This window comes from Oculina patagonica, chromosome 10 (assembly GCF_052425735.1).
Source record: "Oculina patagonica isolate OP01 chromosome 10, crgOcupat, whole genome shotgun sequence".
Classification (NCBI taxonomy): Eukaryota; Metazoa; Cnidaria; class Anthozoa; order Scleractinia; family Oculinidae; genus Oculina; species Oculina patagonica.
Window position 1 is genome coordinate 17319819 of NC_135767.1, and position 25271 is coordinate 17345089.

At 38.3% G+C, this 25271-nt stretch overlaps 2 protein-coding genes across 3 annotated transcripts in view; both read right to left on the bottom strand.

Annotated features, from left to right (window-relative positions):
- The window catches only part of LOC144629002 (low-density lipoprotein receptor-related protein 2-like), a 118437-nt gene extending 93172 nt beyond the window's left edge, over positions 1-25265 (bottom strand). For both annotated transcript variants that reach the window (XM_078487145.1, XM_078487144.1), the window contains exons 1-2: positions 25051-25265; positions 24272-24671 (exon numbers count right to left, since the gene is read on the bottom strand). In XM_078487145.1, the coding sequence (XP_078343271.1) occupies positions 24272-24671; positions 25051-25057 (407 nt within the window). In that variant the 5' untranslated portion in view covers positions 25058-25265. The remainder of the gene's footprint in view (positions 1-24271; positions 24672-25050) is intronic.
- LOC144628981 (CUB and sushi domain-containing protein 3-like) overlaps positions 1-25271 on the bottom strand; it is a 732439-nt gene that overhangs the window by 110441 nt on the left and 596727 nt on the right. The window lies entirely within an intron of this gene.

Here is a 25271-nt window from a genome sequence, read left to right on the forward strand (position 1 = left end):
TGCTATATTCCACGACTGTAATCTCTATAAATACAGTTGTTACAGTAAATATCCTGTTGAAACATCCACCATTTTCCTACGCTTGGTAAACAGAAATGATTTTCAACTACTTTTCAAAACTCTCAAGATAAAATAATAGATATCAAATGAAAGCACGCTATTCTTTAAATTGGCAACGTGAAGCTGTTATTCTGGTACATCTCACAATTGCACAAATTAAAACTTTACAAGCGACCACAAGACAAGACACTCCAAAGAGATTTTAGAGCTTCATGTTAAAAACTGCTTTTCTCGCTCAATTTAAGTTGCGGTATACTAGCGTTATATGCACAACAACGACAACGAAAAATTTACAGGCAGGTCCATCTAATGACATCTTGTTGATTATTAGACACTTCTGCTTTTCAGATCCGTTCTAAAACTCATCAATATAATTTCTCTCTTTCGGTTAGTACATTGTATTATGTGTTTGTAATAACCTGGTGTATTTCATTCTTCTTCTACGCGTTTTCTGCTTGAGTTACAATTAATTTCATTGATTTTCAGTACAATCTTGTCGGCAAAGGTTAGAATGTTATTTTAAGAACGTAAAACTTGTCTGTATTTTTCTTGATAACTGCTGGCTGCAGCTCAAATATATCCAAAATTGAAAAGCGTACAGCTAATTTAAAGAAAAAAATGCGTCACATCTACGTGTATTCCTCTTAAGAGCTTCATTCATGCACTGAAAAGGCCGGTTGTTGTCGTCTATAAAAGTTGTGACGTCCATTGTAGCGTGGAATTCACAGCAGGATATATGAAGCTACATGTAGTGCCTCTTGACTCAGGTCAATCTTCGGGTCAAAAAAATAAAAAAGCAATGTATGTTTTGCGCTTTAGATTGACATTTCTGCTCTTCAATCCTAAGAAAACTCATCAAATATAATTTCCCTCTTTCGGTCATACATTGAGTTCTACCTTTACCTCAGAGCCGAGTGTAAACGAGGCTTTGCAAATCGAAAGTGTAAATGTTTCTCTCGATGAATCAGAACCGCCTGAAAAAAGAAAGGCAAAAAAGTACGACTCCAGACTGGCAGAGTTCTTTTATTGAAATGTGGGAAAAAGTATGGAACAGCACAACGCTAGATTTGAACAAACAAACGCCACAGTTGACATTTTTAAAGATTTGGCATCAAAATAATTGTCTTTATCTAATCGTTTATCTTCTGTTATTAAATTGTTGTTATTCATGCCACAAAGGTCACCCCTTTCAATACAAAGTTGTGCAAAAGTCACGTAGCAATCATAGTCTTTTTTAGGATCATGATGCTCGTTTTTTGTTCAACCTTTTTCAACGCAATTCTCCAACGAACTTTCAACATGCCAAATGCTCGTTCCACTACAGATCGTAGCGCACCGAACTTTAGGTTTTAAACTTTCGCTGCTCCTGAGTCAGGCGTCCTCTGTCCGGGTAGGGTTTCACTAGCCAGTTCGTTAGCGGATAGGCACTGTTGCCAGCTAAAAGGGGCCTTATTTCTGTTCCATTTTTATTGCCTGTTAGACCACTTAAAATTTGCTCGTTTGCTGCAAGTTCAGAAAAAAACGTCATCTCTTTTTTATAGCGTGCCTGTATTTTTACATAATAAGCCCTTTACAATAAATACTCCTAACTTACTGTTTGATAAACCAGCGCTTTAGTTGCGACCTTTGTAAAGAAACAATTATTCTTTGATAACATTTGTTTTGTGATCGGATGCCGCCGGAATTTCATAACATGGCGGGAAAATTCCGCGGCCTCACAAAGCAAATGTTGACATGGCGGGAAAAATATTGACATGGCGGGAAAATATCCCCCTGTACAATTATCTCGTGTCGTCATGACAACGTCGTCATGACGACACGAGACAAAAACTTGTCTAAACTATAAGACCTGAATAACATCACTGGCACGATAGTCACGAATCTTAAGAGTTTCCTGCATTTTTTAGCCCCTCAGTCTTGACGGATCAATACCACGACTCTTTTCAGTTGACTCAACAGTTATGGTATTAAACAGATGCCCAAACACTGGTGAACAAGTTATGATTATTTTCTTGACATTACAAGTTACCATAGCAACAGTATAACTTGTTAAAACACTTTTAATTTAAGCTTTAACTGCAAATAATTCAAAAACAAGCTCGTTTTTTAGTTTTAGCAGTTAAAGCTTAAATTAAGGGTGCATTTAGAAGGTTATACTGTTGCTATGGTAACCTATTGTGTCATAAAAATGATAACAACATGTTCATCAGTCATTGGGCACTTGTTTGACATTATGATTGTAGCATCAACTGTTAAAGAGTGGTTATAATGACTCATCAAAGTGTTCGTCCTTCACTCCCTATCCTCAGAGCATTCGATCTCGTGCTGTTTCGCTTTCTTTTGCCGTTAATGACGCTGAAGGCGAATGTCACGTTGTTTTACCCACCCTCCTCCCCTTCGGCGACAAATTCCTCTGTTAAAACATACCGGTCCTCGCCCGAAAAAATCTTTTCTCCCATAAAAAAATCACATTCGACCAATGAGTGGCTATTGTGCCAGTGTAGATAAGAAGCAATAATTACCTGATTTCATCCTGCAGCATTTAAATTTTTCAATGCAGTTAAGTTCCTCGCAGCTGCTTTTGTAGATGCCTGTCATGTAATATCCAGTCCGTTGACAATCGCTCCAACCGCTACTGTCGAATGAAATGGAAACATCTTCGTCGTAACAGCCGTCATAACCATCTCCATTAAGTGGTCGGCAACACTGTCCTTCTTCAATGTTATACAGATTTGGTCCATCTGTTTTATAGAGGCCGTTCAAGAAATAACCGTCGGGGCATAAAGCCCAGACATGATTCCTGTAAAGAACAAACCAATCGAGAACTTACACGTAAGTGATCAGTACAAAGGATCAATCAGGTTCCTCCCTCAGAAACTATCTGATCAAAAATACAATTTATTTCATTTACACTGATGTACAGATTTGGTTTTCGTTTGGTCAGATACTTTAATGTACGTAATCCTAGATTACGAGCAGTCTCTCTTAACAAAGAGTATAATTCAGTGTTAGGGTTTGGGTCTCAATTCTCTATCCTGAAATAGGGTCATGGTTAACGAGTTATTGAGGCACACGGTGACACCAAACCTGAATTTACTGGAGTTTCTCCACCCACGGGAGGGGGTTGGAGCGTTTATTATTCCAGACGTAACTAATCGATGATCAATGACATCAATGAATTTAATTGAAAACCTCGTTCCCAGGGCTCTTCCCTTGGGAACGAGGTTGTTTAATTGATGGGTAATCATTGAGTAATCAGTTGATTAGTCATTGATTATTGGCGATGATCAATGAGTAATCGATGACTAATCGATGTCCAAAATAATTTGTGGCCTATCGATTACTCATCGATGTCATTGATTAGTCATTGATGCTATTGATTACTCATCGATTACCTATTGATTATCCATCGATTACTCATTGATTACACATGTGTAATTATGCAGAACATCTAATAAGTTTTTTTTAGCATTTTTCTTTACCATGACTAACTTTCCTGTAATAAATCTTTACATGAATGGTTTGTGACGATAATAATAGGCAAAGAGAAATGAGAAACTTAACGAAACGGCTAGACTTGCACCAAGTCGCCCTCTATAGCAGCATTTTCGTTCACAGTCCCTTGCATTTTCGTTTTCATTTTGAAATTTTAGACAAGTCAATTCCCCGCTTTGGTATAAGGGTTCCGTCTAAGGCGGTTGTTTCGATCTATAGTAAATATTAAATGAGTAATAAATAATATAGATAGTAAATTTTAAGCTCGGTGATAAATAATGAAGATGAATTTTTCAACAATGACACGAGCATGGGACAAAGAAATATTCTGAGTCCCCGACGGGAATAGAACCCATGGCCTCCCAGATACCGGTTGGGCGCTCTCACCAACTGAGCTACGAGAGACTCGTGGTGAGCTGGGCCATTGATCGTCGGGGACTCAGAATTTTAGTATTACCTGGAAAAAGCACGCCCTAACCAATCACAAGCCGAGAAATTAAAATGGACCAATCAGAATCGAGCATACGGGTCACGTGACCCATGTTTGTGACGTCATCAAATCTCTCAGTATTTTTATTCGATATTCGATACTCGATACTCGATACCTGTTTCTCAACAAAGCAATGCTCCTTCCGTTTAGGAAGACATCCGTCAAAAGCAGCAAACTAATGAATGTCATCAATGACTAATCCATGCAATCGATGACTTATCGATGGCTGAAATTTTGTGGTCTATCGATTACTTATCGATTACTCGTTCGTCATCGGTAATAATCAAAGACATCAGCTGATTACCCATCGATTACCTCATAGATTAGTTACGTCTGGATTATTATTTTAAATGCTCACCAGTTTAGCGTATACCACCAGTATGCATTAGTACAAACTGCAGATTGGTTAGCAAAAGCTTTTTCCCAGGCTGGGCAGCACCTTCCAAACTCGATACGTCCAACTCTTTCATCTCCCGGTACTCGTGCATGTCTCCACAACCCCTTGAGGTACGTGTTGTTTTTTGGGCACACAGACCACCCGCTCCCTTCCAGGCTGTATTGCCAATCAGCTTGGTCACACTGGCTTTTGTCATCAGCTAATGGAAAGACATTCAAGGAACAAAACGTTTTCTGTGATGTTTAGTTTTTATATTTAACTTTTCGTGTGTTGTTATTTGTTTATTCCTTAGTACTATTTTTTCGTTTTCCTGTAAAAAGTGGGGTGGGGAGGGGGTGTAGGGAGTTTAAGTACCCTCCAGTCCTCCCCCCCCCCCCCCTCCCTGCGCGTGATCAAATAAGTCTTCTATTCGAGTAAAACCTTAGATGACTTCTGAGCGGATACACAATTGCGACCCGGCAGGGAGGCTTACTTTTAGATCACGTGACTTAAAGATGACAACAAGCTATTGTTACACTCGGAACTAGACTTAAAGACTTATTTGAAGGCGGGCATGACGATATTTGGCTTGAACTTTTCCGTGGCTATAAACTTAGTGATATTCTGTTGTAATGTGCAGAGGTATTTCGGCCATTTCCAACGATTTTGTTTTACATCCGGGTTTTATGAATAAGATAAGAAGATTACAAAGAACGCAACTGATGGTCGAGGGGAAATCACTTCAAACCCTTATGTGAGTAGAATTGTCTTCATTTGATGATTTTTTTTTTTTTGCCGTTTGGTTTAGCTAGCGATCAGGGCTTTCTGTGATTTGTTAGTAAGAAGCAATTCGATATGCGTGGTTTCCGGCTGTGAATTGACATGAAACATGACCGAATCGTCTCGCTGAGTCATGAATTATTTAGCTATTTTACTCCCGATTTCCTTGAAAATGAAGCGAACGTCGATGTAAAACGCCTCTTGATGGTTCATTTTAGACCATGCATGGATTTAGAAAGCTTCAGTTCAGCACTCGCTCTAGCACTTTTTTTTCATTTGATGTTATTTCATGTTGTAAACGGGCTTGTGCAATTTGGTTAGCCTTTGAAAAATTTACTCGTGCTGATTTATCCCAAATTGCACTCGAAATCATGTGATTACCTATACTAATAAAATTGGTAGAATTCATGATTTAAACGAAATGCTGTAAAGGCAGTCTTCTTGGTTCGAAAAGACATAAATTAGAGTAACTGACGTTCACCTCGAGCTAAAACTATTCAACGCTCCTTGCCGAAATATGGCTCAGAACTATATAGTGCTGTGCCAAAATTCAGAAGACGCCTTTTAAAACTTTTGGTCTAATATGAAATAATTAAGCTTCATGGTTAATTATTAACAGTCGATTAACTGACAACTGACACATAGCCGAAATTTTACCTGACAACTGACATTTGTACACCGCCCCCCTCCCCCCATTCCAGACCCTCAGTTAATAAAATGATAAGTATAACAGACCTTCAACAAGGCAAAGCGAGAGGCACAAGACAAGTAAAGACTTCATTTCTCTCTTAGCCATAGTGAGAACGATCGTGCTACAAGACAACGTTCAGTGCGGTAGTATCGAAAACGAAAACCCCTAAAACGAAAACCGAAGACCGAAAACGTCAACCCACTCGAAAACGAAGGCACATTAAAAAACGAAGACGAATTCGAAACAGGTTGTTTTACTATTGACCCACAGTTGCTTGAAGTAATAGTGACAGAATAACAATGACGGAATATTATAAAGCAGGCCCAAGGCTTATTGAAATCGAAATAATATTAAAATAATGTCTGCGGTCACATCTAGACTACTAACTATAGTTAAGACGGCGTTAACTATAGTTAGCTATGTCAGTAATGTGACCGCTTCTCTGTTCACCCTAACTATAGTTAGAAAATTTACGCCTCGCTGATCTAAAACAATACAGACTAACTATAGTTATACCCAAGCAAGGTTCATGGGTTAGTCTTAAGTTTACAAACGAAAAACCAATCAGAATGCGACAATTCTTTTTGCATGTGCGAGATGAACATAAATATGCAAAACAAAGCGTGAAGGGAAGGAAAAAAGAAAAACAACATGCCAAATTACAAATTACATATCACCAATGCTAGCAAAAATAAAGCTTGAATTCTTCGGCGTCTAGCATCCTTACTTCATTTTATTTTCTTCAACGCAGAGATGCCGTGCAAAAATAGAAAAAAAAAACAGAGGAACAATTAGACATAGATCAACAACAAGGGCTGTCATGAACTAATTTAAATTAGTAGAAACGTGGCTGTGTTCTATTGGAATCCGCGAATCTGATTGGTTCTCCCACTGTTTTCTATTTTAACAATAGAGTGTTTCTGTCGAGGAACTATCGGCTGATAGTTGCCCCGCGGAAATTTGATGTTCTTAAAACAAATATTAGCCCGAGAAGCGAAGCTTCGAGGGCAAATATGCGAGGGCAACGCCGCAGCCATTGTCACGAATTTTGCCAGTAAAACAAGAAAATTAATAGACCCTCGTGTATGCTTGAAACATCAAAAATTTCAGTCAAAGGTAGTACTGTACTGCGAGTACGTCGTGATTTATGAATGAGTAGAATTAAAACATCATGGCCCGGTTGTCGCGCTATTGATGTCTAAAAAAGCAAACTTGTTTATGTGCTTTTTGTCAACTTTTATTAAGTTTATTTAAGGATCTTTCCTGGCGTCCAAAATAACTAGAAATTTGTTCTCGAAAATTATTCCATATGACGACACAAAGAACCAATATCAAGAAGTATTTATTAAGTAAAACTAGAAAAAAGTAGCATAAACTCAATGTACATTGGATAAATAAAATTTTAATTGCCCTTCAGATACAGCGGCTCCCCGAAAATAACGTTAGCCACCAAAACTTCATAGTAATTTCCGAAAGTAGCGCCACCCCCTCCCCCAACAACCCCGAGCATAACCACTACACCCAGAAATAAAATCAATTTTCCGACATTTTTTTTTCTAGCCCTTTGTATCACAATACCAAAAAATTAATTTATTTCGTTATTATTATTCTTTTTTGTTTTTTTAAGAACGGTTTTTGAGCGGGTTTTCGTTTTCGAGTGATCTTCGCTTTCGAACGGGTCTTCGCTTTCGACTCTTTTTCTAACTCTTCCTAGAAGTTACACAAGAAAAGTTTTAAAATGAATTTCCAGTTTATTACTGTTTTACAAGCTCATTACACTCAGTTTAAGGGACTATATCACGGAGATTTCGCAAATTTTTAGTCTAAACTGTTCTAAAATAAGTGGTAGGCAACTTTACCCATGAAAAAAATATATCTTTGAACATTTAAGTAGTAGATAAAATATTCGCGTCCGATCTGTATGGGCGTTTACAATGGCGAGCCGACAGGCGAGCCATTGTAAACGGCCATACAGATCGAACGCGAATATTTTATTCTACTCTAAACAATAAATGAATGCAACGTATTGTTATGCGAATCAGTACAGATCTGTATCAAAAGTTAATGAATACTAATTAGGTGAGCAGGAGTTTGTATTAAAAGTTAATTCTATTGTTTGATTTGTATTGTGGTTTACAGTTGTGTACATGTGATCTGAATACAGTGCTGGGATTGGTTTGCACCCTCATGAATAGTTATGAATTTTACAACTGAAGATATAACCTTTATTTGGGGATAGAAATCAAACTTCGGCTATATAAATATCGATTTTTTTTTTTTTAAGGCGCGCGGAAACTATTTGAAAACGTTGGCTAACGTTTTCGACGCCATCGAAATTATGAAAACAGTATGGCGAAGCATATCTTATTTCATTGCTGTAAGTTGTGTTACTGGAAGTCTGTTTTTACTACTTTTAAAATTACTGTTAGCAGATTCACAGTGATCTTTTTCGTTTAGACACGCTCCGCGAAAAAACATAATACCCAAATTCCTGTATGTAAACAAAAAACAAAGGCGTGGCTGACTAGGGTCCTTTAAGATAAATATATGAAAAATTTTGTCTGGCTTAAAAAGTGAAAATATTGCAAGAGCTTTTGGCTTACTGACTGCAGTCTTCAAAGGGTTATAGGGAATGGTGAAAATCCGCATAAATTCAAAATGGGTTGTAATAAATAATTAAAATTATCAGGACAAATTTAAAATGTTTGTCTAAAAAATGCTAAGTTGTTTTGCATACGCGTAAGAGTAATTTTCCACTTTGCTAGGACAGTTTAGATTGCAATGTTTTTCTAATTCGGTAATTTCCTTTTTTTTGTTTTTTCCTTTGATTTTTATGACTTTTTTAACACACGAGTAAGCGACTCCGTGAGACCTTTGATGTACATGTAAATGTAAAATGTAGAGAGTGCATAACAGCACACAATCTCTTCTCCTCTATATACCAGTTTGACACTACCCCACCGCACCCCCCTCCCCCCTCCCCCTCTCCCTCGCCCCTCCCTAATTAAAACCAAACACACACACAACTCTTTGGTGTGACTCGCTCCAAGCCAAGCTCTGCAAAGATTTTATTTGTTTATTTACAACTGAAAGTCTATGCGTGAGCAAACAATAGCTTAAGAAACAAACGCCAATTGCCCAACGTACATCGTCTTTTCTCAAACATGCGAAAGCTAATCAGAAGGGGAAACACGGGGTGAAAAGCATTCCCGTTAGTCCACGTACCAGTAGGAGCAATTTCCCAGGCCAGCTGAAAGAAAGAACTCCCGAGCTGGGCCAAAAACTAGACATACAGTTAATCGGTAAACAACAGAAATTAACTCCAAAGCCTTGGAGAAAGATAAACGAGCTCTAAGGAAATCTTTGGTATTCATCTCTTTCATTGTCCCTAAGCTAGTGACCGTGTCCCTAAGGTGTCTCACAAAAACTTAGACCTTCCCGTCTTTGGCAATCTATTACTGCTAGACCCCAGAAAATGTACTATAAAGCCTGCAACGTTATTGAATTTGTGTCGAAATTGGAACAAAAACTATTCATTGAGAGTCGTCTTAAAAGAAAACTTATTGTGTAAAAATGCTAAGAACTGCCCCTTTAAACACGTTTTCTAAGTACTTTCGCTTCTGTAATAACGTACAATATTTTATATCTTATAGTTTGCTGTTCGACTAGTGTTCACTATTTTTTTAATTATCTTAATTTTACCTTAATTTAATTATTTTTTCATTGTGATTTCCTTTTTTCTGACATATTATCTTGTGTTATTTCCTTTTCAAAATATAATTTTTTTCAGTAATTAGCTAAAGAAATGTAAATGTTTAGAATGTATGTAATGTTGTGTCAATAAAGATTATTAAAAAAAATTACTGCTAGAGCCATGGTGCTGCTAAAAGGACGTTTACTGTAAACCAGAGCTCTTATCAGTAAACAGATTCCGATTCAAATGACGTCGAAATTCGTTGCTATGATAAAAAGGTCAAAAATGTCTTTTTGGACCGTTTTAGCTAACAATTTCAAACTTAGTTAGTAAAAATTTTCTTTTTCATTTGATACATTTTTCGTCTTATCGGCTAAAGAAACATCCTTTTGTTAAAAAAAAAACTATCAGTAAGGGTTGATGCCCCCTTAGATAAACTGAAATATAAACTGAATCCTGGTGACAGGTTTTTGTCAAAACTTTTAAAAATGAGTTTCTTATGCTGATAAGACAAAATGTATCAGAAACAAAAACTCTTACCGAGTATTTTTAAAAGGTCAAAATACGGAATATTTGACCACATTTGGCGTTTTCATGGCAAAGAATTTTGATTTCAAAGCCACCTCAATTTCTCAATTGGTGAAACGTTTACCAATTTGTTCTAAATGTTATCCTCTTACGTTATTGGTCTAGTTGAGATAGAATGCCAAAACGGGAACGTTTAAGCCATTCCGAGCCACCTTAACCAAACAATTGAATACTAGTTTTAAAAATCCTAAATCCCTTAACCCACAATAACGTATATATTTGGTCATAGTTTTATAATCACACTTGTTTTTGATAACAGACCAGAAAGGAGAACAATCATTACCTAAGTTAGCCTTTTCTAAACATCCATACAGCATAGCTACAGGGCAAGTGACCTTGCCTTAAGCCGCTAATTAACCTAAAGCACTGTGCTTAAACAACAAAAATAACAGCAGCAACAACTTTATTTGCACCCTAAATCAAATCAAATTTGCAATACAAAGATGAATAAAAATAAAATAAAGTGCATGGCTGCCCAAAATAACCACCATTGGCTAATGATTGGGCAGTCACCCTAAATGGCTCAGGTGTACTTAGGATTTAGATAACAAATGCAACAACACACAAACAAACAGACAAAAGCTAAGTTTACTTGAAAGCTGTATTAAAAAAAGGTGCAAAATAAAGTAAATGGACAGATTAACTAACAGAAGAAAGGCTTAAAATTAATTTGTCTTAAATGATTCAATATAAATGCAACATGTCTCTCTCTTTTGAAATTATGGATCGTATATTTTTCTTTAATTTTTCATCTGATAAAAGAAGTAGGCCAGCTCGTCAAAACGAAGAAAATTCGCGAAGGTAAGCAAACAAATTGAGATTATGTCATGTTATTTAGTTCAACATGCAACTAAGCGTTCAAATTCTGTAACGTTTTCGTTTTTTCTTTAGCATTCTCGTAAGTTAACAAACATCGATCACGTGCCAGAACTTCCTTCGCCCAGGAATGGTGAGTGGACGTCTATTTGCCAGCAATGTGGTGGAACCACGACAATACAATACAATACAAATTTTATTGTCACCTCCCCATGGGGGCTTTTCAAAGACAATGAAAAAATGAAAAAAAATACAATAAATATAATAAATTGTCTATAAATAATTATTGAGAAAACTATTTACAATGATAGAATAAAAGTTCTTAGAAATGCTAAAAATTGTCTATAAAAAGTAATTGCTAAAACTAATCACATATAGAGTTTATGACATTAAAAACTGATTTAAAAGATAAGCTTTCATTTTGCGCTTAAAAAAATAATGTTTTTGGAAGTTGATTGTATAATGAAATTAAACGCTAAAAAATTGGAACGACGTTTCCACCGTTCGACGGTCATTTTCAAGTTAGGTGTTAGAATAAAATTACATGTGTAAATATAGTAAAAGCGCTAAAATATGTACATACAAACAATACACAATAAGAATAAAAAGGCTAAAAATTTTATTTGTTAGTTTATTTGTTTAGATATTTTTAGGTATTTTAATGTTCTTATTATTTTAGGTATTTTAATGTTCTTATTCTCGTCGTCTTATTCGCTTGCTTTACGTTTTTAATTATATCTTTTACAACTATGCATGCCATTCGCACAAAGTTATTTTTTAGCCATTTTTAGCCTTTTTATTCTTATTGTCTATTGTTTGTATGTACATATTTTAGCGCTTTTACTATATTTACACATGTAATTTTATTCTAACACCTAACTTGAAAATGACCGTCGAACGGTCGAAACGTCGTTCCAATTTTTTAGCGTTTAATTTCATTATACAAAAAATAATAATAAGCGATTTACTTAATTTTAAATGGGGTTTCAGTGCATTCCACAAAGTTCCACAAAGTGCATTCCACGACTGTCAACAACAGACGCCTTGGGAAGCTGTGTTGGCTGAGAACATCAAAACCATATGTTCAGAGTAACGTGGAAAGACGAAGCGAGAAAACATGAAGATGATGTAGGGTGGTAGATGGAACAGTATTTCGTCGAAGTGTTGACAGCTTTATCGGCGAGAGGGAGGTATTCTACAGGAGAAGATTACGCCTCATTATCCTAACTAAGCTATGGAATTCTGACAACTTTTCCAAATCGACGAGTTGAAAACTTCTGAAAATAATATAGAAAACACGGGCACAAACAAAATAATTTATAGATCAAGGCATAACCAAAACACAACCATTACGAAACTTGTCAATCGCTTCAAGAGCGAGACCAAGATGAAAAGCCCTTGACATTTCACACCTTTATAAATTCCTGACACACCTGTTCCCACGCCCACCAGCCCCCTCCCCCTGAGAACACAATTACCTATTATTTCCACAGTCAAACGAAGGAAAATACATTTTCGCGTCTTTTCATACCTGTTTTTTTTCTTGGCAGGCGTTAAGCTACCTTCATATCATTAAGAAAACTCGTGGAAAGTAGTAGTTTACACAGTTGCCACTTACTTTTACCTCGCATCGTATTGAGATTGGACAGTTACCTTGGCAACATCTCCGATTGGCACTTTCCAAAACTTACCACCAGGCATTGCCATATTACTCCACGCGATCTGCACTGGGACCTAGCTTTAGTAACGTCATCTTCAAAGAAGCTGACTGCTACAATAAGACTGATGCTCGGTTAATACTGTCACTGCAAAATGATCTTCAAAATACAATCAGTGCATTTATTTCTACAGCTAAGTACGGTGATAGTGCATGGGTAACCCTGTACGTGGAAATGGAAAAAGTTAACAAAAGAACGCCGTACGCAATTTGTGGAGATTAATGGCCGTTTTCACACTGGAGACGGACAAATCGTCTGAGACAGGCAAGTCGTCTTTATAGTGTGAAAACGGGACGGACACGTTTTTGGATGTACAAGTCGTCTGAATTTGTCCTCCCATTTGGCCGTCTGAGAAGACGATTTTTTAAAGATGACTTGGTCGTCTAGACGGACAAGTCGTCAAAAAGCCGCCTTAAATTAACACTAGACGAACAAATCGTCAGACGACTTAGATCCGTTTAGACGATTTGCCCGTCTTCTGGTGTGAAAACGGCCAATGAATCATGTTTTGTTTAAGTAGAATGAGCAGTGTGACCCTTAGAAGGTTTTTTACAGGAAAACTTCAGAAGCATTTCTAGTAATGATCAAAACAGAGGGTAGCCTGGTAACAATCCATTGACAACAATAAGCTCGCACTCCAGACCTTTTTTAGTTAGCCTTATTACTGACTGAATATGAAACATCTATTAGTTGAGCAATACATCGACACAATTTGTCACTAACAGTTGTTACCTTTTAATATCAATGTTATTGATAAGAATGAGGTAACAACAGCAAATGTACCGTCACTGTGTCTCATCTCGGAGAATACCGAAAAATGGAGATCCAGTGACGATATTAGCAAAGAGACGATTGCAAATCGATTGAAAATATCTCTCTACGATCTCAAATCAATTGACCCATGCATCAAAAAGATGCATAACATCGACCGTGTAGCCACATAGAATGGTGCAACGATTTTGGATCGACTTTCACGATCAAAAATCAAAGCAAAATATAAAATCCATTGACGATGTTGTATCTATTGAGTGATGATTTAAGATCGCCAAACAATGAGTTGACTTGATGTGTGAATTTAGCAACGCTTTAAGGCCAAAAAATTACAAAACTATCAAATATCGAAACCGAGACATTCAATTGACATACGAATCATCAAAAATGTAAAATGAATAGCACATTTTGTAAGATAATACAAAGAGTAAAAGAATCAATGAAGATGCAAGCTATTTAGAGAGGCGAGTTGTTACTTTGCAGGAATCGCACATCTTTTTACGTAGCAAAAACCACGAATAAACAATAAGGTTATCTTTCATGACCTGGTACATGAAGTTTAAATAACAAACCGCTTGATATACCTGCACAGACAAGGTCATTTCCACTCCAAGTTCCATTTTCTGTACATCTTCTAACTGTTGAACCAGACGCTTCAGTTCCTTCCTTACAAGAAAACCTGCACACTGTGTCATATAACATCTCTGTTGTATTACATCCCAACAGCTCACCATTGGTCGGTGGTGATAACGTCGGGCACGTGACAGCTAAATAAAAAAAAATCAATGGTTTGCGTGACTGTTACAGCGCGTTGGCGTCACGAAACAACGTCAAGAGGTTTCAGTTTGATAAAATGGCCGCCATGGTCCGGCTACAGAACTCACACAGTCGCTTTGTAATTAAAGCTCACAACCCTATCAGAGTGAATTACTTTACCACAAACCTGGAACTACAAAAGCCAAACATGCCTAAGACATCACATAATCACGGGATGAAAACATTAAAAACACACTTTCTTCCCACAGTATTAGTTTTAGATAAGATAAGATAGATAAAATAAAATTTTATTGTACACTCCTAAGAGGTTTTTCAGTGAACAATACAATACATGAAGTGAAATTAAATGTAAAATTTAAAATAGGTACACTAGTTATATATTAATAAAAATAATGAAAAACAAAATAATATATACCTGGACCTGTTGTGGTGTCTGGCGGTAATTTTGTAGTGCCTAATGTACCTGTTGTGGTATCTGGTGGTCCTGTTGGAGTGCCTGGTAGAATCAAAGAGGTCTATGACCTACTCGTGAATGCGTTAGATATATTTGAATCGTGGAAAATATTCATTATAGTGATTAATAATATTAATCAACTTTATTTAAAGAGGGTGAACATATAACAGGTCGCTTAGGTATAAGAATTACTTTTTTCATCACTTAATTGCTCAGTAAACCGATGGCTCAGTGGTACTGCTCTGCGTTCTGAAGCGTGTGACCCGGGATCGACTCTCATACCCTGTGACTAAAATTCTTTTTTTCTTCTTATTTCTTTTCACGGATATTATATACACATCTGTCTTGTATAGAGTTTCGTTACTCTTTTACTGATTATCCTTTAATAAATCGTGCCGTGATTTAACCTTCCCAGTCTTTTAATAACACATAAATAAAGTCAATGGTCATCGTTTCCGAATGTTCGCAATTATTATATACGAAAAGGCAATATTTCATCGTTTGGGAAACGATTGTTTCTCACGTGCAGGGTGAAGTATTTTCTACACTTATTTCTTTGAAATGATACCTTTGTAAAGCTGTATTTTTATCCACAGCCGAGGGAAACGAAATTTAGAAAGCGCCCGTGAGCATACCTAATTTGCATAATGTTAACAACGATGAAAGGAAGGACGAATGGACAGATGGCTCAACTTCCCCACTATACTCGTTCATTATGCATTCACGAGTAAAAAGGAAAGGTATACGAATCCTTGGCGGAACCTCAACCATTACATGTACATTGACATATATATCCCATATCAATATAGTTATATTTCTCCGTTATATAACTCGGAAAATTAGTGCAAATATAACTGACAAATTTTTTCATCATTGCCACCACCAACACCTCGACAATTAGCAATTATTGGATGAGGCTGAGTATGATATGAAGAATTATGCAGATCGAGGAGGGTGTTATCCGCCTCAGCCGATAACGCCCTCCGAGATCTGCATAATTCTTCATATCATACGAAAGCCGAATTCAATAATTGTTTTATTATTCATTCAAAATGTTTCCAGAGCTCCAAATGCACAAAATGAATTTAATAGGGTTTTGACAGTAGGCAAAGTACACAAATACACAACAACGTTCGCTTTTAAATTTGATTTTAACTTCAAAAACTCGGTTACCTTCATTAAATTTCTTGTCCTTTATAATGTCGATATTTAGCACTTGCTTGAAGTGTCTATTGAAGCTAAATCTGATGACACAAAGCAATGTTTTCGAGTACAGGTTTCCATCGTTCTTGCTTACTTCGACGTAGAATTTTCGTAAAACCGCTCCAAGTCCTCCGCTGTGGCTGGATCAGGGATCTTTTCCTCTTGAAGATACTCTTTCAAAATCGATCGACTCCCCTTCGTTGCTTTTTCCGTGTTTTGACTTTCCTTGTCTTCCTTTAAATTTTACCTCTTCGTAATGCTCAAATCTAGCGGCCATTTCCCGCTTTCGACCTGCTGCTCGTCAGCAAAGCCGTTCAGTCACGTGACGTCAGCGGTTCTTGGGAACGAGATTGCGATCGGATAATCATCCTGGGAACGAGGTCGCGATCCAATAATTTTTCATATTGGACGGTTGCGATCCAATAATTGGAATTTCTTCCAAATTTGGTCGGCGCTAGCCAAATAGCTGGATCAGAAACACAGAAATATTTTGAATGAATAATAATAATGTTTATTTCCCTACTTCTTCTCCATCTACTCAAAACTTGTGTTATTTGTTTATTGTACCCATCCTGTTAACCCCCTTTGTACCCTTATTCTACCCACTCTTTTCCCTTCCTGTGCCCCCTGTGAACCCCTGTTGTATTCCTACAGTAGCTCTTCTGTACCCCTCTCACGCACCTTTTGCTCCAAAAAAATGAAATGAAATGAAACCGACGAATGTCATTCATTTGACACTAGCTGTCATGTTGAAGAGGCTTCTTCGTATCTGTTCGTTGTGTGAAAAATCCGGAGTAATCAGTTTGAATTCTCATCTTGAAATTGTCCATGACATTACCGGGCAAAGAAGAAAACGACTCTTAAAAGGGGCCAGAGTTTCCTGGGAATAAAAAAGAGTATATTCTGCTATTCTTACAAGCGTCTTACATCGTTGTTGCTCTGGTTCCCCCCGAAAAATAACTGGACCAAAAAAAGAACGCGTCTGTACGTCAACACGTCAGTACGTCAGTACCCGTATCTGTGGCCAAGAGAAAGAAGTTCATCGCTGATGTTTCCATTACAACCGAAGCTTATCCAGATTCTAGGCTCCGTTATAAGTTTTCTCTTTTTGTTGTTGTCCCAAATCAATCCGGGAAAACGAGTTTAGTGAAACAGATTCTAACCGAAGCGCATTTCGAAGTAAGGGTATTATAAACAGGGCAAGATGGTTTTGAATGGACTTGGTAAACTATATAATAATTTTAGGAAAAACTTATCTTTGTACCTGTAAACGAAAATAAATTAAACCCAACTTTGATCACTTCAAATAAATTTTAGAAATCAAATACGAAACTGAAAAATACATAGCTTTTAAGTCAAATCAGGTTAACGTGTTCAACAAAAAATGGAAAGCATTTGAGGAAAACGTCTAGAATAAGTTAGGTAAGGTATAGTAATTACTTCTGTTGTACTTATAATTTTGTATGCTTTAGAATATGGTAAAAAAAAAGCCTTGAAAAACTTAATGTAAAGTTACAAATCTATTGCAAAAAATAAAAAAAAAAACAGCAAATTGGAAATAAAAGTTTACGTTTTACCTATAAAAAAAGATGGTTTTGAAGCCCTGAAGACGAAACTCGGAAAAGTGTTTCAGTTTTTACTGCAGGCTTCCAAAGTTTCACGGCGATCTTCGAGGAATTGACATAAAACAACGTGCTGATCTTAGACGATCTCATGTCGGAAGCGACTTAGAGCCCCATCGTTACCCCCCTTTTTACTCAAGGCCGCCGTCGAAATGCTAGCTCATACACCTGCTCCAAAACATGTTCCCCAAAAGAAAATTCAACACCGGTATCGTTCGAAATCAGTACATCTGGTACATGGCTGTTGTACGTATATTAAACGTAGCCAAAGTGACCGAAAACAAATCGGTATTATTGACGAACGTATGTTTGACAAGAACCGTCAACGATTCATCTCCGCTAATACCAAGAAAAGGGATAAGCCGTGCGCGTTTTTGTTTGTGGAAAATCGACCAGACACGCCAGGACGTAGACAGGTATTAACCGATATTTTTGGTTCGTGCTGCGTTTTCCCGAGTATCAACTATCCTCAAAACCAGAGGAAAGCATGAAAATGGTTCTTCGAAGAAATGTTGAGGTAACTGCTTCATCTGCTACTTTATTATCTTCGAGAACAAATATTTTTGGTCTTGTCTGGTCTGATGCAAGCTGGCCTGCTGTGCGAAATTGTATGCAAGATGTTCCCTTTCTCAAAAACCTTCCAGAAAAGTTTGGTCTTGGCGAAACGTACACGAGTACTCAAAATCCGTTCGACCCTTATATTCCCACAGTATATACACAGGAAAGAATTACTGTCCCATCAAAATAAGACATCTTTCTATCGGTAAAACAAAGTGGATCTATTTACTGTACACGAAGACGAACAAGCCGTAAATCATCTCTTGAAGAAACCGGAGGCAGTGAAAGTGGATTTATATCACTTGTGCTTTCACTGAAAAATTGTTGCGATATTTCTTGGACACATGGAACTAAAATTAATAACTAGACTCTGCCTTTAGGCCAAGTTTATCAAAGTCGCTGGGGCCCTTACTCCGGAAAACCTTACTGTCATTCTTTTTTATGACACTGAGCACATCACTAGTTTCGATACTTTTGTTTATTTTGGTAATGAACTTGAATAGGTCAGAAAACGACATCAAAAAGTAATATTTGCAATGATAAACCAAAGTTAAATGGGCTAAGCAGTAAGTCTTTGGCTGTATTGAGCGCCATGTTTAGACCAATCGCAGTCGAGAAAAAAAAGCATTTGATCGATTTTAAAGATATACTCAGAACTAAAGGTTATTAACATCTTGGACATACCTGATATTTGTCGGGAACTGTCATACGCTACGAGTCCAAGTATTCTATTGACATAAATACTACCCAAAACGGTTCCACAGGTATTGAAGGCGTTCAATTTTTGAATCGCATCACTATCCCAATCAGAGAAGAATATATAAGGGGAGATGAAAGCCACTCCATAAAAGCGGTCATATCGCAAATGGAGTAATTTTCTGTTGTTGCCATGGTAATCGACGGACTCAACTCGACCTTCATAGCTAGCCCAGAAGACAAGTTTGTTTCGTCTGTCAAGGTCAATACCGCGTGGAGTCAAAACATTGAACGTTACTATGGCAACACGTTGCGTGCCTGATAAGGTGGCTCTCTCTATCTTGGGAGTTTGTCCCGCGGAGGTCCAGAACATTAATCTGTTGAGTAAGTAACATCACACCAGCCAATCAGACTCAAACGCAGTAAGCATAGAAACGTACACAGTTTAAACTGACAACATCGTTTTACAGCCGTCTTCACTATCCCGAGACTGTGTATAACCCTTGTTTGCGGCCTGTTCTGTAAAATCTCGCCTGAATACTAATTAAATCGTAGATTCTCTTTTTTCCATGATCTGTACAAACATCCGGGACATCAATTTATGCTTGCAACTCTTACAAAAATTTGATGTCTCAAATCATTACCCATGCTGTCTCCTATCGAGAAACGTTCCACTACAAAACTTCCCATGTGATGCGCAATTGAAATACAGCAGTCTTGTCGAGCTTAACTTTTGCAATCACGACAACGCCGCCGAAGGAGGCACAGAAATTTATACCATAACTGTGAAAATTCTCGCGCGCTCATTGGTCAAAAGTAATGGTCGATGAAAGTATAGAGAAGAAGAAGAAGAAGAAGAAGAAGAAGTATCGTTTATTAAAAAACTATTACACTTGGCAGTCCTCGGACTGAATTATGTGTATTTTTACAAATTTATAAAAATGTATAAAAACTAGGTACAGGATTTAAAAAATATTAAAAGCTATTTACATTAAAATATATTAAAAACTATTAAAAGCGATCTATACAATGTAATTTAAACTATTGCATATAATAAAGGAATTTTTAAAACGGTCCGTCTTACATACGGGCGTGTCGAACACTCTCCTGTTTCGAAGTTGGTGGCTGTTGGTTGGCCTTTCAGGTAGCAGATTGACTAGTTTGTGTTTTTTTGTAGTTACAATGTCATTAAATAGGCTCTTAGAAAGCAAATCACGCCTGCCAGCTAGGGTAGGGATACCGGCCTCTTCTAATGCCTTTCTGTATCCTGAATTTGGGAAAATTATACGCATTGCACGCCTCTGGATGCGCTCTAATTCCTCTGGCAGATAGCCAGGAAGGCTGCTGTGAAACAACTGGCATGAATATTCAAGGACTGATCTTATTACACTACAATGAAATAGAACTAGATCATTGGAGCTGACTGCGGCACGTTTTAACTGTCGTAATAAGTAAAGACGCTTGGCAGCTTTTGATGTGATTATTTCTATGTGATCGTTCCATTTTAAATCATTTCTGAGAGTAAGTCCTAGAACTTTGGCGGAAGAGACTCTTTCAAAGTAAAGTCCATCCACCTCGACTGGGTTATACAGAGGTGGCGATCTTTTGAAGCATGTCAGCATCTCCTTACACTTTCTTGGGTTCAGCTGAAGGTGGTTTTCTTGAGACCATTTATTGACGTGATCGACAGCATGCTGTAAATTACTGATCTCGGAAATAGTGGTATCATCAGCGAATTTCCACATAAGCATGGACTCTCCAGGTAGATCAAGGTCATTGATCATCGCGAGAAACAGCCAAGGTCCGAGCTGGGTACCCTGTGGTACTCCTGCAGTGACGTTTAGCCAGGTGGAGAAGGTCCCATGTAGCTTCACCCTTTGCTGTCTGTCCCTAAGAAAATCTATGATCCAATTCAGGGAAGTCGGTTTGACTTCTAGGCTTAACAGTTTGGCAATTAGTGTCTGGTGGTCGACCAGGTCGAAAGCTTTCCGAAAATCCACAAGGGCAGTTCTAATAGCAGCCCCAGTGCCATCGGTAGCTCTCAGCCAATGGTGTAACAAAGAAACGAGCGCGAACGTCGTAGAGGAGCCTGGGATAAAGCCATATTGATTTGGATCAATAGAGGATAGTACTGCAGGCTTTATGGACTTCTCGATTACAAAACTTTCAGCAATCTTTGACAGTGTAGATGTTAGTGAGATCGGCCTCAGGTCGTTATTATTGGAGCCTTTGGAAGAGGCGAGACATTAGCGATTTTCCAAACACGAGGAACTTTGCATTCAGAGAAGGAGGTGTTCAAGATGTCGGCAATGGGTGCGGCCAGAATGTCAGCAAATTCCCTTAGCACCCAGTTGGGAAGATCGTCAGGTCCACCAGCACGAGATGTTTTAACTGCTCGAAGTTTCTTAACGACAGACTGTTCAGTGACGGATATTGGCTGGTCACCATCTGTTGGTACACGAACGCAATTTGTCAGGGGCGAGTAGTCTTTCGTGACGCTAGTAAAGGCTTCATTGATGCTTTCAGCCAAAGTGGTCTCTTCGCAGCAAAGGTCTGAATGCAAGACCGATTTAAGGTCACGCCCTGTGTTACTGGTGGTCCCACATAGCTGCTTAATCTCGCGCCACCAATTTCGGGGTTTTGAGTCGCGCAGGTCCTTCACTTTGTTCTCATAGTAGACCCTGCGGCAGCGCTTCCGCTCGCGGTTCACTTTGTTTCTTAACATCTTGTAAAGGAGTTCATTCCCGGAGGCGAAGGCCTTTTGTCGACGAGCGATGAGAGCTTTGAGCTGACTGGTCAGCCAAGGACGATCAGTTTCATGAACCGTCACCGATCGCTCTGGCATGATGGTATTTAACCCGAAATTGATGACTTCAGTAAGTATTCTAAGCTTGTCCTCGCTTGACTGATCTTGAGAAAACAGGCCAGACCAAGGCACCTGATGGAGAAATCGGCCAACTTCTGCTACTTTGCTCGGGCGCTTGTCCCTTGTTTTGATGACCTTTCGTTTAGGCTTAGAAGACTTGTCCCTGATTCCAGCCTTCATGATCACTGTGAGATGGTCCGACAGACCAAACGCAGGCAAACTGCTAGGACGTGAGTAGTATTCGGGAATATTAGTGAATAATTGGTCCAAAGTATTTTCTCCCCTGGTAGGAAAATCGACTATTGGCTTTAACTGAAAAGCCTTAGCAGCTCTACGGAACAGAGGTAAAAGTGTCTTGTTAAAGTCTCCTGCCATTATGATTGCACTGTTTGGATAGCGTGACTCGACTTTCTCCAAAGATGAAATTAGATAGTCTCTCATGGTGACGTCATGTGCGTCAGGAGGGTGGTAGACAAGACCAAGATGTTAGAAAAACCACGTGGCAGACGTCGAGGTCTTAAATCTGCCCAAAGAACCTCGTGGTCTATTTCATGTAGATCGGAAAGAATCTTGCACTCGGTAGGAGTTTTGACGTACATGCACACACCTCCATGCTGTCGATTTGCGCGATCGCGCCTGAAAAGTTGGTATCCATTGATGCTAATTGGATCGTCCGGTACCGCCTCATTCAACCAGGTCTCAGTGAAAAAAGCGATGTCTGGTTCAGCGTGGAAATAGTGTGCGCAATTTCATCAATTTTTGGCGCCAACGACATCGTGTTTGACAAAAGTAGTGAAGGAACGAAGAACGGCCTCTCGAGGGAATTCAAAGCCACGCTATCGGAGTCACACCCTGTTGTAGATGGAAAGGTGACACTTTGAATATTTAATAAGTTCGTATAATTCCGAGAAACTCGACTTCTTCTGGCCCTCAAACCAACAATATCGCTCACCCTCATGTTAGGTGTAACAGAGGGAATTTGTTGACCATCTCTTTGACTACTTCTACAGTGAACTCCAGCGCGTTTTCCTCTGGTTGGCCTTAGAATGCCGACTGATTTAAGCGCATTCCACTCCGTTGGCAACACAGGCTGTATCTTGTTAGGTAGATTTTTTTCACCAATATCTCAGTGAGAGCAACGTAGATCGACTGTACGTTACCGACAACAGCGTAGGTGGACTAGGCCTAGACACAAAAAGCCGGATATTTTTTAGGATTTTTAGAGCATCACGAGATTTTTAGGAATTTTGGGGATTTTTAGACAAATTGGATTTGTAGGTTGATTTTTAGATGATTTGAGGAAAAATTGTTTTATTTTCTTTGCCGCTTTATTTAAAATTCCTATGAAATGATATTTTTGTCCCATTGTTTACTAATAAGTGACTGCTAGACTGCAATCCAATTGTGCAGCGTTGTTTTCTATTCCTAATGCACCCCAAAATTTCCAAGGGAGGTAAGTTTCAAACATGGCGGAGCCAGCGGAGGAGCTAAGAGAAGATAAGCAGATGATGAGCCCAGTGTCACTCGAGAAGGACAGAAAATTTTGGGATATTTAGGGATTTTTAGCAAATTTTGGGGATATTTAGAAAATTTTTAAGGGATTTTTAGGGAAAAAACTGGGAATTTCCGGATAGATTTTTAGAGCATTTTTCGGGATATTTGTGTCTAGGCCTAAGGTGGACTAAATGTCGCCATAGCCACAGTTTTCGGACGAAAAAAGTTGAATCTGGAAGAGCTAATTTTATGCAGCCGCACGGCGCAAGGTGACAACTCGCAATGAAAGAAAATGAAGAAAGAAGAAAATGAAAGTACCTGTATAGAAAATGCAACCATTCTGACACCATGTCGGGTTTATTAACAAAGCGACCACATCTTTCATGGTCTACACCCTCATAGGCAATAGAAATAACGCCATAAAATGTCCAAAACTTGAACGGTGCAGTGAACGGCTCGTGGTTCCACTTAAGTTTTGAACATTTTATGGCGTTATTTCTATGCTCTATGAGAGTGAAGACCAAGCAAAATATGCTCGCTTTGTTAATAAACCCGCAATGATGTCAGAATGGCTGCATTTCAATTGAATTATGCAGGAGAGATTTTTCCCTGCCGGAACGCATTTCTCGCTCTGGGGAGGTTATTCAAATTTTCGTGAAAACTGTATATATTGTTCCGGATTGTAGTACAGATCATAGTAAAAAGCAAATATAGTAAAACTGATTCTGTTTTTACAATGCCTATTTGAGGTGCTTTATGGTAAGATAGCTTTCGCCACGCTACGAAAAACGGATTATGGAAAATCACTTAGTTTGGTCTCAAATAATTAAAAAAGGGTTTCGACAAGCGGGCCGCATCCCCTCGCCCCTCTCGACCGAAAGAAATAACTAAAATATAAAGAGCATCGTCATAATTTCACCTTACGTTGACTCAAGTGATTGTTGTAATTTATTGGAAAAAAAATAGTCAGAGAGACATGGGGTATATCCGATTTATAGAGAGAGTTTCAACGAAGTATGGGCCTGCACTGTAACGAGTCACTGAAAGTATATCATCAAATTATAGCAACAAGATATTAAACATGGAGATTGAGCTCTTTCGCTCAATTCTATTTTAACTTACCCTTGGTTAGGATCTAGAGCAATTCCTTCTGGCTGATCAAGATTTGAAGAAACAAGAATACGTCTGTTATTGCCTTCTAAGTGTGATGCCGATATCATATTATTGATTTGATCAGTCCAGTACAACTGCATTGAAATCCATTCCACCGCCAGTGCTCCACAGTTTCCTGTGTTATTGTGTACTGTTGTGATATTTGTTCCGTCGATGTTAGCTCGCTTGATGTTTCTTTCTATCCCGTCACTCCAAAATATGTAGCCCAGGCTGAAATGGATGTCTATGGCGAAAGGTCTTGTTAAGTTCGAGATGATTGGATAACTTGTGCCGTTGTTGTAATCCACAGCTTTTATTTCCGTTCGGGCTGTCACCAAAAAGCATGGAGAGTTGCACGGGACGCCCAAAGCTAAGAAGATCGAGAAAAATAAAATGGGAAACAATTCAGCTAAGCTTGAAGAACAGATTGTATTCTTGTTAGGTTAGACAAAGGACGCAGACCAGAGGTTTCAGTTCGATAAAATGGCCGTCGTGATTCGCCTACAGATCTCACACAGTTGCTTTGTAATTAAAGGCCCTAACCCTATCAGAGTGAATTACTTTACTACAAACCCGAGACTACAAAAGACTCAAAACATGTGGGTCGACATGGGATGATAACATTAAAACACACTTTCTTGACTTTCTTCCCAGAGTATTACGTTTAAAGGTGAAATAATAAAAATCAAAATAATATACATCTGGACCTATTGTAGTGTCTGGCGGTAATTTTGTAGTGCCTGATGTACCTGTCATGGTATCTGGTGGACTTGTTGTAGTATCTGGTGGACCTGTTGGAGTGCCTTTCGGACGTACTGTAGTTGGCGGGCATGTTCTAGGGCCTAATGAATATGCCACTTCCGGTTATCTAGAGTTAACTAGAAAAGTTTCTGATAGGAGAACATTAACTAATTACGTATAAGTAACGTAAGCTAATGATTAAACTGGATAGATATAGCAACACACCCAG